This window comes from Uncinocarpus reesii, genomic scaffold (assembly GCF_000003515.1).
Source record: "Uncinocarpus reesii 1704 scaffold_1 genomic scaffold, whole genome shotgun sequence".
NCBI lineage: Eukaryota > Fungi > Ascomycota > Eurotiomycetes > Onygenales > Onygenaceae > Uncinocarpus > Uncinocarpus reesii.
This window is the reverse complement of record NW_003052500.1, coordinates 5,200,889-5,216,966: the sequence shown is the minus strand read 5'-3', so window position 1 is coordinate 5,216,966 and position 16,078 is coordinate 5,200,889. Positions and strand designations below refer to the sequence as shown.

The 16,078-nt window shown below is 49.2% G+C and overlaps 5 protein-coding genes across 5 annotated transcripts; 3 read left to right on the top strand and 2 right to left on the bottom strand.

The window, feature by feature from the left end:
• Positions 1 to 1,695: 1,695 nt before the first annotated feature.
• Positions 1,696 to 4,879, bottom strand: UREG_01999 (uncharacterized protein; the record flags this gene model as incomplete). Its single annotated transcript, XM_002542437.1, has 2 exons — positions 1,696 to 1,985; positions 2,047 to 4,879. 2 exons carry the CDS (start codon positions 4,877 to 4,879, stop codon positions 1,696 to 1,698), a joined length of 3,123 nt encoding a protein of 1,040 aa, XP_002542483.1.
• Positions 4,880 to 6,881: 2,002 nt separating this feature from the next.
• Positions 6,882 to 8,857, bottom strand: UREG_01998 (uncharacterized protein; the record flags this gene model as incomplete). Its single annotated transcript, XM_002542436.1, has 3 exons — positions 6,882 to 8,001; positions 8,098 to 8,139; positions 8,289 to 8,857. 3 exons carry the CDS (start codon positions 8,855 to 8,857, stop codon positions 6,882 to 6,884), a joined length of 1,731 nt encoding a protein of 576 aa, XP_002542482.1.
• Positions 8,858 to 9,616: 759 nt separating this feature from the next.
• UREG_01997 (uncharacterized protein) lies at positions 9,617 to 10,975 on the top strand (the record flags this gene model as incomplete). Its single annotated transcript, XM_002542435.1, has 1 exon — positions 9,617 to 10,975. One exon carries the CDS (start codon positions 9,617 to 9,619, stop codon positions 10,973 to 10,975), a length of 1,359 nt encoding a protein of 452 aa, XP_002542481.1.
• A 1,282-nt stretch (positions 10,976 to 12,257) lies between these two features.
• UREG_01996 (uncharacterized protein) lies at positions 12,258 to 12,661 on the top strand (the record flags this gene model as incomplete). The annotated part of the gene is made up of 2 exons (XM_002542434.1): positions 12,258 to 12,356; positions 12,428 to 12,661. The coding sequence occupies 2 exons, from the start codon at positions 12,258 to 12,260 to the stop codon at positions 12,659 to 12,661; spliced, it is 333 nt and encodes a 110-aa protein (XP_002542480.1).
• A 1,319-nt stretch (positions 12,662 to 13,980) lies between these two features.
• On the top strand, positions 13,981 to 15,444 carry UREG_01995 (uncharacterized protein; the record flags this gene model as incomplete). The annotated part of the gene is made up of 1 exon (XM_002542433.1): positions 13,981 to 15,444. One exon carries the CDS (start codon positions 13,981 to 13,983, stop codon positions 15,442 to 15,444), a length of 1,464 nt encoding a protein of 487 aa, XP_002542479.1.
• Positions 15,445 to 16,078: the final 634 nt, after the last annotated feature.

Genomic DNA, 16,078 nt, shown 5'->3' with positions numbered 1-16,078 from the left:
CAGCAGCAACTCCCAGTCCATTGCTGTGGTGGTTGATGGCGCGGATCAAAAGGTACAGATGGCGATGAAGTCACTTGCTTGTACCTAGGTTCCCCTCTTCTAACTAGCTCCTCTTATCAACCGCCCACTCACTAAGCGATAAGCCTCCCCACAGCAGCTAAAACTAGCGCCTTGTCCGCTGTCGCACCAGATCCGGACTGACAGTTGCAGTCACAGCATTGACTGTGCAGTAAAGGCGAGCAGCTGCTTGCAGCTCCATCTATCCAGGGCTCTTTGTATAGTTACTCATATTCACCATCTACTTGTCGACATGCAATAGTTAGTGCATAAAAAGCCTCATACAGAAATACCTCTCCCTGCCCATGGTTACCATGCGACCCTCAACTGCACCACCAACCAATCTTCTCGGTGGCAAATTGACCCCTCGACTTTCTCCATGTCCGCAACTCAACATACATGCAGACCGTCTGTTACGATGTTGCACTCTCGCCCGTAAAAAGGCACGAAAAAGAAGCCCCCCGGAGCCGGCTCGACATCCGATCCGCAAATCACACCGGAGGTCTAACACAACCTCAACCAATACATATAGAATCGTGACGTCGTCTATCTCAGGGCGTCGTCCTGAAGTCACTGCACTCTGTCTAGTATCTGAGACATTGCTGCTTCCAACTTCTTGATAGCTTGCTTGTTGGGGAAGAAGTTCACTCGCGGGCGAGCTTTAGTGGTTAACCCCTTGCTCTTGTGACATCTGGACGCCAAGTGACCGCACTGTCTGACCTCCACATGTGAGCCAGAAGCCCATATTTGAATTGTTGATTGGGGAGACAGATGTCTTCTGACGAGAAATTCACATGGTGCATCGCGCAGTATTCTCAAAGTATACTGGGCGTACATCAGTTCTGCTTGCATAGCCAAGTCTTATTCTATTCTCCCACATCCTCGATATACTGCAAGTACCTACACAAATCTGTATATGAGAAACTGTCTATAGAACCGAACCCAAATGCCCCCCCAAAGCAAAAACGAAAACTTAACCGTAGAAGACATATCACATATACGCAAAGGGTATCATCCAGCAATTTGCCATTGGCCGTCAAGTTGCCTCCGCCCCGATCTATTTCAGTTTGCACTCCGTAATGGAAAATTTCCTTGCCTCCCCCGGCATCTATCTCTGTTATCTCCGTTTTCGGTCTTCCCTTTCTTTCTTTTTTGTTAAATCCCCTTTCTTTTCAACCAATGCGCTAGTTAACGCTTTCTGTTCCCCCTCTCCAAAAAAATCCGAACAATGCAAATATAAATGCAATCGTGGTATACATTTTAAATGCCCAATCTCATAACCCTCCCAGGCTTTTGTTTTTCCCAGCTGTCAACTGTTGGTCCTCTCGATTTCTGGGAGTGCCTTCCTCTCATGTGCTTAGAAAATCCACTGGCCGCACCCCGTTCCTTTTCGAGCGTAAAAACGAATTGATAACGTCGAATGCATGTCTTACCCCAAGTACCACGCGCTGTCTGTGTTCTTCGTTTCCTTCTTCCGAATAGCACCATCCAGTGGGCTAAGTGTAGTTGTCGGCCAGAATCAGCCAAAAAAAAAAGTCATCGCAAAACAAAAAAGATAATATAAAAGGAGAGGAAAGTATCCTCGTAAGTCCAAAAGAAAAACGCGTGACAAAACTCGCAAGACCAGAAGCTCTTGCTTTAGCCGTGTCCGGGATTATTCGTTGTTGCACTCATCCACGGGTGTTCCATAACTTGGGTGATGGTCAAGCGCTCGTCCACGTTGCGATTAAGCATGCCACGGATCAAATCGATGCAATCGTCTGTAAACGGCAAAAAGGGGATGCGTAACGGGTGGTCCATAATCTCATTAACGTTGTAAAACGGGTTCTCCTTGTATATAACCGTGTATAACAGGATGCCCAGTGCCCATACGTCTTGTTCTTTTCCACGGTACGACCTGCCCTGAAGAACTTCGGGTGCCGCGTAATCTAAATGAAACATAGATGTTAGGTGATTCGTCTCAATCGAGGGTAAAAGCAAGGCACTCACCAATAGTACCGACGAACACGTCAAACGGTCCATTCTTGATATACGCGGCACTGCCAAAGTCGATCAATTTAACTTGCCGTTCGCTATCCATCACGACATTTTCATCCTTGATATCGCGATGTACCACTAGCGCTTTGGTATGAAGATGGTGAACCGCACTGACGACTTGTGAGAAAATCCCACGGCATTCAGATTCGTCCATGTGCGTCCGAATTTCCACGTAGTCGAACAGATCCATTCCCGGACAACCGTGAGGGGTCATCTCTATATAGTAGTTGACGTCGTCCTCGAAAAAACCTTCCATCTCTACGATGTTCGGGTGTCGCATGGCATCCCGACGCAGAAATTCCAGAACATGGATCTCCAACGGCACAGTCCCCAGCCGACGATCACGCGTCCAAGTGTCCACTAAAATTCGCTTCTTCGTGACATACTTTAGGACCATCTTTTTCGCCATATTCCATTTGCACCGTGCTAGTTTCACCTGTCCATAGGCGCCTGACCCGAGATCTTCTGTGATGACGAAATCAGATATCGTTTTCTTCTTTGGTGGTTCAACCTTTGCTGATGATAGTATCATCTCTGGAACCGGCTGTGGAGGTTGGTCTGTAAGTGGCTGTGAAGCGGCCTCGTTCAATTGCTGGGCGAGGAGTGATATCTGCGGTTTATTTGCTTTCGGTGTTTCAAGCATCGGCGTTAATGCGGGTGTTACCTGTCCGGGTGGTGTCTGAGGAGGCGGAGACCCAGAGGGCTGCAACAGTGGGTTTACCGGGGGTAGTTCCATCCCGTTGGTAGAATGATACTGCCTAGAGTAAGTGATCCATAAGGCATAAACTAGCTCAGTAATCACGTAAGGGCTTCCGATTTCCTGGTCCACACCTTGATGCTCATGGATGACATCGTATTGATCTGAGTAAAGCGTCGACTGGCTTTTGACAACCCGCATCTGAACATCAACCATGATTTCTGCACCATCACGATGTCGCGCGGGGAGGCCGGTTGGCCGCAGGAAAAGGGACGCTGCGTCAACTTTTCCATCGCGAAGGATGGACAGCGCTCGAGCCCTCCGAAAACTGTGTTCTGGGATAACCATCCCATCCACCAGTGGGATGTTATCATACTCTGTTAGGGTATCAAGGAATGAATCGAAATGGGGTATGAGATCTGTTATGTGCACACCCTTTACGCAGGTATGGCCAAAAAGTGACGAGGCAAAAATCGGATTAGCACTGATAATGTTCAGGGTATCCGGCGACAAAACCAACATCCCTGCGATATGGGGAAAGCTGGATATGCGAAGAGTGCTGGTTTCGTGGAGACCTGTCACTGTTGTTGGAATGGATGCCCCAGGAGACGCTGAGGCGGTGAAGAATTTCAATTCATTCAGTTTGGAGAAGTTCAGAGCTTCAGAGTTAGGAGTGATTGTAGGAATGTAAGGCAAAAGCTCTCGAACCGGAGTCCCTGGTTCAATGTTTTTGCGGTCCCAAATGTTATTCGCATCGCCTCTTGCATCGACGACACGGCCATTTTCATCACAGCGAATATTCACAAGGTGCTCTGGTATCTCCTCCACTACCCATATTAAACCACCTTTTTTCTCCATCACCCACAAGCTTGCGGAACCAGTGAGCCCATTACGTTTCTGAATGGGGACGACGTCGCCGCATATCAGCACACCACGAGATTTGGTTGGAGTGTGATTAGGGCTTCTCCCCCGTCTGGCAGATCCATGGCTAGAGTGGCTATCATTGCGATTCCTAGACCTGGTCAACCGCGCCGGAGCTTTGCTTAACAACTGGGCTGTCACACCATTACCGAAATTAATCGGTCGTGAATTATGCCCATTCGACTGAGATGATTTTACACCCGGGGATTCAGAGCTCGGATAAATGCTCGTGGCTTTCAGCTTCGACACAAGCCACTCGCGTCGTTCTTCTTGAACGAGGTCTAAAATACTTAACTTGCGAAATTCTCTTCGAGTAATGCCGAAAACTAGGCATGCCAGGTCATTAGCAGCGAGAATAGTCCATCGGGGAGTCGCATCCGTTCTAAACACAGCTTGGGACGCGGGTGACCATTTACTGCTGTGTGAATGCACAGCAGGCGTGGTAGTTCCAATGGCAAAGGAAGTGGTGCTTCCAGGGGATATAAGATCTGTGGCGGAATATGGCTGCGTCGACAATGCTTCCATAAGTTTATTCTGCAGCGAGGCGGACCCAACATCGGTATAAGTCCGTTTTAGGCTAACACGCCTTGATGCTGGAGCGGATTTCAGTCCTCGCGCTCGAGGTATTCTATGACCCTCTGAAGCAGCCAAAAAACGCCCTGACTCTGCAGCTCGTTCCAGGTACTCTGATCCAGTCTCACCTTCATCTTCAATTGGTCCAAGTGACGGGCTCGCGAAAGCTTTGTCGAATATATTGTCGCCATTCAGATCAGGAGGGCCTGTAGCGGGGCCCATTAACAGCCCAGGCAGTCGATGCTGCCCCTTACTGGCCTCGCGAAGATTAGCTCTTGCCACCAAGTCGACCATGCTCTGAACTTCTGGGTCGCCGCTCAGCTTGGCTTGAGCGTGGGCAATTCCTGTACTGCTGGCGGCCCAGCCAAATCGGTCTCTCATGAAATCTATCGTTCTCTTGAGCACATTATAACGGGTGTGGAGCATCTCTTCTGACTGGCGAGCAAAAGAGAAGGAGTGTAATGATTCCGAAGGGAACCTGTGGAGGTCCTCGAGTTCGGGTGAAGTAATGTCTGAAGGGCCAGATGCCCCGGAAGAAGTATTCGATTGAGTTGGCGTGATCGTTGTAGAGGCAAGGGAGGAGGTGGAGGTCATGGGTATGGATGGCGCTCTGCTCTGTGGTCTTTGGCGAATTCGGGGTAAACCCGACGGCGCAGGGCCATGGTCAGCTTCGAGTAACGGCGACCTGGCAATTATCTCCATATCAATCATTTGCCGAGCATTTGTCAAACTAACAGCGTCCTAACCTTGTCAAGTAATCATACTCTGATGACCCGGTGTCGATGGATAGGCGTTTTCCATGACTGAATCCACTGTCCTCTTGATGCAACGATGGCAGTCTGCCCAACGACTCTTCCGACTTTTGGGCTGACATTTGGGATGAGGAGCGAATTGGCGTCTGGTCGGTTGAGGAAAGATCTTGCTCGCCTAGCTCGCATACTGTCAGTTACAGCGCTCAAATACAAGGGCCTAACGACTAATGGTGAGAAGACAACCCATTATCTTCATGTTTCTTTAATAGATAGTATGCGATTTATTCTTTCAAGGTATATGGTTTGCTCCCAGGCTTCCGCCAGTGATCGATATCCTGGACTTTGGGCATAATTTAGGCAGCGGCTAAGATTACAGTTACGGCGGCTGAAACGACTCCAGGTGCCGCAGAGAATCGCCGCATGCTTGGAGAGATCGAGGAGTAACAGGTCAAGTAGGTATTCAAATGGGAATTTGCACTAACCATCGTCAGGATGTGGAGTTCCGGCGTTCATGTTGGCTTTCGTCATTTGAAGACGACGGGCGGAAGAACGGGCTGGAGAGGCGAAGCTGCCCACAAGGAGACAGCTAGGAAGAGCCACGCAAAACGATATGTAATTCTTCAATCTCGAGGGAGCATAGTATCAAGCACCGAGCAGTTACTTCAAGAGGTTGGGCTGAGGAGAGATGGCTCGAGCTCCGGGGATGTGTGCCTAGCGCCGCGGGACGTCCCAAGGTCAGCCTTGTAGAGATGAAAGGGATTAGCGCTGTGAACCTCAGGCTGGCTGAGTCAAGGTGCACCACATGGCAAAAGCCTTCATTTGTGGTGCTGTGCGCGGCCACTCTTGTGTCTTGCCGCTGGATGTCTGAGATGCAGGGTGGGCAAACCTGTGTCACGAGTGCGGACAATGAGGGAAAAAAAGTCAGAAACAACTGACAGATCGAGAGGAGGGACCTAGCGAGGCAGGTGACGGAATGACTCAATGCCTATTGACTGCAGAATCCGACTAACCAAGAATCACTGATGGAGGAATGATGGTAAGGAATTTGAAGCTCGCAACTGAAGGCTTTTCTGGGAGGACGGAGCTGCTGATCTCGAGGCTGGATCCCAATGACGGTTGGCCAAGACCACGTACGAGCCCTTCGGAAATGCCGTTTGCATGAAGCCAAACCGGCCGGTCAGCTGCGGGCGGCTGTTGCCAGCGCTGAACATTTGACGATGAATTCTGAAGAACGGAGAGAGCTGCTACAAGCACTACCAGCTTCAGTCTGCAGCACAATTGAAGCTCTTCCGCGCGGATGTCGCCTGAAATGGCCATGCGGGGCAACCCATTCAAGTCACTCATTTAGTTGGCAACAACCTTCGGCCAGGTAGCTCTCCGCTGGTTACCCCGCCAAAAATACAACGGCCCAAGTACCCTCCTCTTCGTCGGGGGAAACAAGGATACATGTGATGTGAATACCATGCGTGGCGAACATCGTCGGGCTAACTAACTGCTGCTAATCATACTGTGGAGTTGTGGCGGATGATCGCACCTGAGAACTGGCTGTGCATCTTGACGTAGTGGGCGTTACATCACAGAGGCCCCATGAAAGGGGGCTGTTGCAGCCGACCCTTGGGGATTGTTGAGATCGGTTCTCGATGCTGATCTCCCTTTTTAGTTCCACCTGGACGGGATTACAATAAAAGGGGAATGCGGATTTGTTCGACGCCTCGTGCGAAAACTTGGAGAACTTGGATTGCGTTCCGAGGATTTATATCCAAGATGGAGAATGGAAATGGCTTCACGAACAACACTACGGATGTGAGAGCAAGTAAAAGACAAGTCTTGCCAATTAGACATCATTACTCTTTTGATATCCCTGGTAATCGCTCTAGAACAAGTACATCATTATCCGCTTCATCAGTTCGTCTACGCTTATCATCGCTACGCTGATCTCTAAACAGCGGAGCTGCCCTTGTGCGAGATTCAGACTTCCGCAAGTGTTCTGGCGGAGCGGACGCACATGGTGCAAAGGCCGAACGATTTTCCTTTTCTCCCAGCATCCACGAAAACGATGATTCGGCCAGTGACGCACGCGGCGCGGGTCTAATTGGCATGGGGTTCAGTAAATTATCAGTTTGGGAGTTTTTCGCATTCAAGGGCAGCGAGGAACTAGATGATGAGCTGCTTTCCGCGCCTCCTAGGGGTTCGGTTTTGCTGGTAAGAGTTTGGTTGCGCTTCTCGGCAGGCCGGCTTTTCATCACCCTGCCATCATTCCTATTGATGGTCATATCTTTCACCTTTTCCGGAATTGGAATGGACGAATCTTGGAGCAATTCTCGCACACGTTCAATCTTCTCACGAATCTGATCCATATTCCCAGTGGAGGTATTACTTTCCGCACCTTTGGGTTCTGGTTCGTGAACTTGTAGGTCTTTTAACGCGTCTCCAAGCATGCTCGCGAGGGCTTTGTTTCGGTTTTCAAGTGATATTATTTTCAGGCTCAACTCTCGAGAGGCAACAGCTTCAACTCTTGAGGGTATGGATAATCTCGGAGTCGACCCGCCTTCTGGCCGCAGTGTAGGCGTTGTAGGGCTGGAATGGATACCTTGAATATTGCGTCGAGCCTCAACCATTGCTCCGCGGACCACTCTAGCAACTCCCCATCCTTCTGTACGTCGATAAATACCGTCGGATACGTCTTGAAATAAAGAGTCCAAGCGCTTTTGATTTATCCGCAGTGGCGACCTGCTTGGCGAAGTTCGTCCGCTAGCACGGGAGCTGATATCCCTGCTCTGAGAATTCCGCTTCTGCGAAGCCGTTTGGGCTCCTTGGAATTGCAGCCTGTGACCCTTGAAATCTGGCGATTTGCCCGAATATTTCGAAATTAAAAGTTCTCCGCCATCCAGCGTCATGTTCTCTTCTAGAAACAAAGCATCACGAAGGAAGTCTGCTGGCTTTTGTGGCTCAGGGGATGGATATCTTAGAAGTATCAGGAGCGCGGATGAATAATCGCATGACAATACTGAAAGCTGTTAGATCTAGTTCATAAACTAATAGAAAAGCCCTAAAACTTACATTGCCATCTGATTCTTAGCAGCATCGAAACACAGACCAGCTCTATGAGCTCAGTTCGAAGGTCAGTAAATAAAAGATCCCACAAGGAGAGCATATCCTGAAACGAAAACTCCCTTCCGAAAAATAGACGGAGCCAGCGGCTATAAGCCAAGTCAGTTTCTCAAGTGAATCAGCGTCCTTATAAAACTCACGTAAGGTATATTTGCGGTAGGATTTCAATAGATTGCAAATGAGCCGCTAATTCCGGGTCAACGCTTCCCAGCATAATTTGATGAATGTGTTGACTTCGGACAATGATAGACGATACGGTTTGCTGGTCTGACCCCGATTTCATTTCATTATGTTCATAAAAGAGCATCGCGGTTTGCATGATCGCACAGAAAATCGCAAAAGCATCATGTTCTATATAGTCCGAATCCAGCGTTTGCAGCAAGAGCTGATCGTCTACGCTTGAAGGACTATGGTTGGTGAGTGCGTCTTTGGCCACTGCATCTTGCCAGATCACCCATAGCACCGGCGCCAGCAATTCATGCATCCCTTGTCGATAGCCCAGGTCGGGGTTCAACTTCACGAAGATGAATAAGATGTCCAACATCATGCGTTTCGTGGTAGGTTCCCGAAAGAAGTAATTTTCCTGGAGGCATCTTTCCACATCTTGGTAAATTTCGGCTCGAATTGTCTCGTCTTGACGAAGAGTCTGCCATGGGGACTGCAATGGTTTAGAGCGCTGCGTGCTTCTCTTTTCGAGCAGGGGGGACATACATCGTCATCTTCAGCCAATGGATCTGCTGCTGATGGCAAATCATCCGGGTGTTCAATGTACTTTAGGAAGTGCTCTCTCAACGCAGTATACGCATCTCTTGAGTCCAATAGCTGTGCGGGCCAGGACGCCCGATCAAGGTTCTTGTGAACGAGAAACGCCTGTCACCAATTTGTTAATTGACAAAGCAACCGAGTCTCGGCAGGGCACCTCACCTTCCAGCAGACCGACCTTAAACCAACTTCACACAACTTACTGCCTGTCTTGGACTTTATTCTCTGTGCCAATTCTTCCAGTGAGTCGCACTGATACTGGTGGAACAGAACGTTCCATCGCTGGCTGAACAGACCCAATGTTAGCTTGGACACTGTTTCACTGCTGGCTAAAGGAATTTGCGAACCGCGACTCCCCTGCAGTTCTCATGGCATCATAGGCGCTCTCTCAACATTGCTTTGTTGCTCATCCAGCAGGTGATTCTGTTTACTGTTGTGGTCACTCGGAACGAAGATCATGCAGCTTTAGAATGACGCAGTTTGTTATCGCCAGCTCTTAGCGCCTGATTGCGATTCTTGGCACATCCCCTCCCTGGTGGACGCGTTCGATGCTGAACAACAGCAGCTCAGTGACTCTATCAAAGCAGAATTAACAGATGGAAGTCTAAGCGAGACCCGGGTAACTGAGGTCGAGGGACAATACGGGGTTGATCCTCGTCGCCAATTGTGACGCATCCATTTGGGAGTTTCTTGCCCTGCGGCAACAATGTCTGCGGACCTTTTCGCGGAATTTGGCAATCCAAGTTCTCTCAATAATCCGGTGAGAGGATCATCAGACTGGAGTACCAAACCGTCGAACTCCGCGGGCCATTCCCAACCTAGGAACCCCAGAGTTGATACTAATGGGGACTCTACACTCATAGACTTCTCGTCCGACCCGCTACCGCCCATCCCTTGTGAACAGGGACCGGACAGAAGCGCGTATGGAATAGGGTCAAGTGAAGTTCTGTTTGATGCAACGGTCGAATCCGCGCCCGGCGAGCCTGACGAAGACGACTGGGGCGAATTCGAGTCCGCGAGACCGGAATCGACAGGAGAAGCGGCCCTTGGATTATCTGAGATACGGGGGACAGAAGGCATTGTTTGCAGTGAAAATCAAGATAAACCGGGAGCTCCCGTTCCAAAATCCATTTTGCCACCACTATTAGACCTTTTATCGGTCGAAAACTCGAATCCTCCCCCCAAAAGCCCAGTCCGAATCCCTCTGGCTTTGGATTGCAATGTCCAACTTAAGTCGCCTGTAATTGAGCCACAGGGAGGTTCTGATCCCGTCACAGCATGGCCGGACTTTGAGGAAGAAGACGACTGGGGGGAGTTTACAGATGGAATTGACGAGGGAAACAAGCCGGTCGAGCCTGCATCGTCCCTATCTTCGAAACCCCGCGTATCGAATGTGGAAGCAAGCGCAGTATCCCGAGCTGTTAACCCTCCCGCCAAAGCAGTGAGGCCTACCAACATCCCCCCTCCTTCTATTCTTCTCCGATTGTTCCCTCCCGTGTTAGAAAAACTACGCGTAAATGCGACGAGTTTTGTTTCACGCGCTAAGAGGAAGCCCGTGTCCTCAATTGATACCGGCTTAGCGGAGGAAATTACATACAACTTGAAAGTTCTGGTGCACATAGTTGCCGGACGCAGCTTTCGCTGGAAGCGAGACTCGATATTAAGCCAAAGCACCAAGATAGGCCCTGCGTCCGGGAGGTCTGGAGGGATGAAACTGAGTAGTGTTGACAAAAGCGAGAATGTCAGAGAGGAGAAAGAAGCAGTTGAAGTCCTTGACTTGTGGAAAGAATGCAACGGACTCTTAAACTCTGCGATTACGGCGGGAGGAAAGCCGCCTGTCCAGCTAGTAACTGGCAATGTGCGCGTGAGAAGTGCCGCGACTCATGAAGGTGCTCTGAAAGCGGCGCATGCATGTGCTCTGTGTGGTCTGCGGCGGGAAGAACGAGTACCACAGATTGATGAAAGCGTTGATGATATTTTTGAGGAATGGTGGATTGAGCATTGGGGCCACACCGGCTGCAAGCGGTTTTGGGATTCTAATTCGGCAAACTTGGATCACCGTTGACGGCATTCTTGTTCTCTAGACTCTCAACCGATCTCGGGGACATGCAGATCGCACCCAAGACGAAGAGAGACCGATCAAGGGCCTGAGGCATCGAATACCGTCAAAAGGCGAAGTCCTGTCCTTGATCCGTTTGTCGATATTTGTGCTGTACCGACATCATTCTCACGGACAAACTTGATAATGTTTGTATTAGCCGACATGCAATGCAGAAATCCTTTCCCACCTGCATCCGGTGAAACTTGCGGCTACCTGCCAGTTTCGATGCGGTTAACCTGAGCCTGAATGTCGTACATACATATGCATGCATACCTAGCACTGTCATAGATAGATACCCAAAATGCAGAGTAATTCAGTTCTTTTCCAGCACAGAGTGGACCAAGATTCAACGGTGGCGATGTGCTCTATGCTCAGCCTCTAATAACTAGGCCAGCAATCTTTGGTGTCATTGCGGTGTTCAGGTGAGCAATCAAGGGCGTGACTGGCCTTGGGGGTTTGAGTTACTGAGCCAAATTGTCCCCATTGCACGGCAACTCACTTTCTCCGAGACTACTTAAGTTTGCCCAACTCCTCCCGATTCCCATTCTCCTCACTTGCCCCTACATCATCCTGTCTTCTCATTGTTGGCTGTGCCTCTTCGACGACATTTGACAAGGAAATTACAGGCTGCAATTGCCTGTCCTCACTGCCTGGTTGCAAAGCAAAGCAGACTCTCTCTCTATCGCAATTGCCGCTCTCTCGCTATCTTATCGCCGGGCCGATAAGCACCTGTCGTCCGCCTTCTTATCGGCCACTTCTTGCTCCCAAAGACGTCAGAGCTGGCATCAGATCTTCCCAAGCAAAACATCCAGTGCTCTCTCAAGCTGTTTAAAATTCCTAGTCCTGAGTCACGCGAAACTGAGCCAGATAGCTTGGCTAGTTAGTTCCACTGGCCACTTGCCTGAGGGTGGATCACCGCATAGACTGTCCGGAGAAACGATCTGCACATCCCAGGAGCCGAAAGGTGCTAACCTTGAGTGAATTCAGACTATCAACTTCATTTAACCCTTGGGGCAATCCCCGCATTGTTGCACCAGCATTTTACATACCCCTGGGCCCTGGCCTCAAGCAAATCACACCACCCCTGAAGACTCGCAAGCGCTTTCGAAGTCGTTTGAACCCTTCCAGCAATCTCGCTCCTACTAAACAAACCGGCTAGCTAGTTTCTAATTGCCTTTTTGCGTGCACCAATTCACTAGGGCCACGAACTTGGTTGTGCGTGAAGGTAGGGGAGAACACTGTCGTGATGGGACTCTCATACAATACCTACATTAATTCGGGCAAGGTATTTGGGTGCAAGCATTGCAAAACCCATCTTGCGGATTACCATGATATCGTAAGCCGGGTGAGTGGTGTTTCTTAGTTAGTTGCCTGAAGACTTATGGCAACATCTACTGATATAATTGCTACCCCTAGAACTTCCGGGGCCAGCATGGCAAGGCGTATCTCTTCAACAACGTCGTTAACGTCAACCAAGCCGAAGCCGTGGAACGGAACATGACGACCGGTCGGCATATCGTTCGGGACATCATTTGCAGACAATGCAGGGAGACGGTGGGCTGGAAATACGATAAAGCATTTGAGAACAGCGAAAAGTACAAAGAGGGCAAGTTCATCCTAGAGGCAGAACTCCTCTGCGTTATATATTAGCCAGCATCAAGACGTTCGCATGGCCATCGCGGTGCCTGATTTCACCCGAAAGCCAACCATTTAGAGACTCAACTGCAAATATCGGCGCATAACATAGCGAGTCACCGGTGCTTTTTCTTTCCAGCTTTCAGAAGGCGTTAACTAGTCAGGGTTTCGAGGATGGCGGCTACGGTGCTTCGGGTGTTTTGTTCACATCATGCTTGACCTGATTTATTCTTCTCATATGATCTAAATTGGCGCAGATTGCATTGAGAATGAGAGAGACGATTATTGTTAGTTAACTACTTGGCCTCTGTCCAGGTCTCGAAGTTGTTACAACGTGTTTCTTGGGCACGGGTTCCAGTTAATATGATCCAGACTGAATACAAGGGTAGCTATTTATTATACAGACCAAGTTACTCCGTACTTCAACCGTAACTCACTGATGATTGAGCTGCATCGGTTTCTATGTTTGTAGTTTAGAGTGGCTGGTTCTCACTCTACATGTTGGAAGCTTGAGCTGCTTCGCCCTTTCTCTCCTGCTACTCTACACATATCAACTGCTCTCAACAACACAACTGTGAATAACTGAGGGAGACGGTGGCCCGGCGAAATTTATATTTTGGTTCGGAAACTAATAAACGCCATCCTTTCCTGTCCATTGCTCGCCAAAAAAAAACTACATGTGATCCAACCCACCTTGATGGAGACAGTGTAGCTCCGCCCGATTCATTGACAGAGAACACGCCCGCACATCTCCTGTCTGACCTTGACTTCACCCAGGAAAAAATGATTCATCTTGACTGATCACAGTGTTATGGCTACATTTCGGCGTCGATTTGGCGACATCTTCAGCCCCAATACTTCCGCCCGTCCTGCCGCCGTCGCGAGCTCCGATTCCCTGCCCCAAATTCCTCCTAATAAATCGAACGACAGCACAGAAGCCACACCCAACGAGCAAGAGGTCAATGCCGAAAAGCTTAGAATAAAAGAAACCCGGGTGCGAGGGCCCATAAAGGTCCCAGAAGGGTTTGTGACGAAGAGGAGGAGCAAACGGCGGAATGGATTGATATTTGGGCTGGGAGGAGTGTTTGGGATCTTCCTGGCCCTGTTTTTTGCGAATCACAATGAAGTTATCAGCTTAGACGCGTTGATGGACCTGAACCTCGATTCGTTGATCGACGTTGTTCCCGCCGGCATTTTGAAAGATGCCAGTGAATTTTCGGTATGTTTCGAGATTCTACCGACCTTGCTTGAGTTTTGCCATTATTCGTATTTATAAAGCTAACGCCTGTGTATTTGAATTAATAGAAACAAGAGCGCGATGCCGATTAGCTATGATGCGTTTCCCGTTGGCCTTAACCTCCAGGCGCAGGGCGTCCCACGCGAAACACCCGATTATTATGATTCCAGGAGTTATATCAACCGGGTTAGAGAGCTGGGGTACGGAAGAGAAGTCACGGCAGTATTTTCGAAAACGGTTATGGGGAAGTTGGAGTATGATGAGAGCGTTGGTGCTAGACAAATCAGGCTGGAAACAACATATAATGCTGGACAAGGAAACTGGGATGGATCCCCCCGGAGTGAAGCTACGAGCTGCTCAAGGATTCGATGCTACGGACTTCTTCATAACAGGTTACTGGATTTGGAACAAGATCCTGGAGAATCTTGCGACAATTGGATACGATCCGACCAACGCTTTTTCGGCTGCCTACGACTGGCGCCTTTCTTATCTAAATCTTGAAAACTTGGTTCATTATTTCACCAAACTAAAGAGTCATATGAAGCAGCCGTTCAGCTTTCGGGCAAGAAAGTGGGTGTGGGCTTCGCACAGCATGGGCTCACAGGTAGCCATGTTCTTCTTCAAATGGGTTGAGCACGAAAAATACGGTGGCGGAGGCCCTCAGTGGGTTGAAAAGCACATTGATTCATGGATAAATGTCAGCGGTTGCATGCTCGGTGCAACGAAAGGTCTTACAGCGGTCCTATCCGGTGAGATGAAAGACACAGCCCAGCTGAACGCGTTCGCAGTCTACGGGCTCGAAAAGTTCCTCTCCAAAGAGGAGCGCGCCGAGATATTTCGTGCCATGCCAGGAATATCTAGCATGCTCCCAAAAGGCGGGAATGCTGTTTGGGGAAACAATACCTGGGCTCCTGATGATCGCCCTGGCCAAAATTTCACATATGGGAACTTTCTAAAATTCCGCGAATCAAATTCCTCTTGGACAAGACAGAATCTCACTGTTGAAGGCAGCCTACAGTACCTTTTCAACAGTACGGAGCCCTGGTTCCGGAACCAAGTCCATCGGAGCTACTCTCACGGTGTAGCGCGGACCCGTAACGAAGTTGAAACCAACGAAGCTGATCCCCGCAAATGGCTCAACCCGCTCGAAGCCCGTCTGCCGCTTGCCCCGAACCTCAAAATATACTGCTTCTATGGCGTGGGTAAGCCCACGGAACGAAGCTATTTCTACCGTGAAGACAATGACCCGCTGACCAAATTGCGCGTGAGTATTGATACTTCTGTGACAAATGGGGATGTTGACCACGGGGTGGTAATGAGCGAAGGGGACGGGACAGTGAACCTGTTAAGTTTGGGCTATATGTGCGCAAAGGGCTGGAGGATCAAGAGGTATAACCCCGCGGGTGCGAAGGTGAAGGTTTATGAGATGCCTCATGAGCCTGAGAGATTCTCACCCCGGGGTGGACCAAACACTGGTATACACCCCAATCATTTTACCACCGCTTTTATCAAGGGACGAAACCATGCTAATATATGTACAATTTTCAGGCGACCATGTTGACATCCTTGGGCGCTCCTCCCTCAATGAACTCATTCTCCGCATCGCAGGCGGCAGAGGCGATGAAATTGCAGAACACTATGTCTCGCGAATAAAAGAGTACGCAGGCAATGTTCAAATATATGATGATGATTGAAAATCCGCAGAGTGCTTTGAATGAATAGGTTGATACCTACAATCACCAAGAACAAAGTCCTTCCCTGTTCCGCATTTTGCCTAGGATAGTACCTACTTAACTCTAGGCAGAGTCACACACCAGAATTAGGCTTCTTGTGTATGAAGCAGTTTGAACTACCTTCTGTGGAAGCCATCTGGATATATATAGCTTTCATAGGCACATGCAGTGTGCTATATTACAACTAGACCAGTTATAGGTCCATGCATTTGCCTCCAAGAGATCAGTATAATAGAAGGATGCAACCGCTATGAGAGCATATGGGGGCACCTACTCACTTACAAGGTATAGACTTATAGTGGATAGCGCATTAAGCAATTATTAGTAACAAGTCTTATCAATTCATGGAGTCGTGAAATTGTTCATGAGATTAAGTATCTGTACATGAATATCTCTAAACCAGGAGCAATAAGTTCACTGCCTTCCCGCACCGTGGTCATTGGATCTCTAAAGGAAACGAAA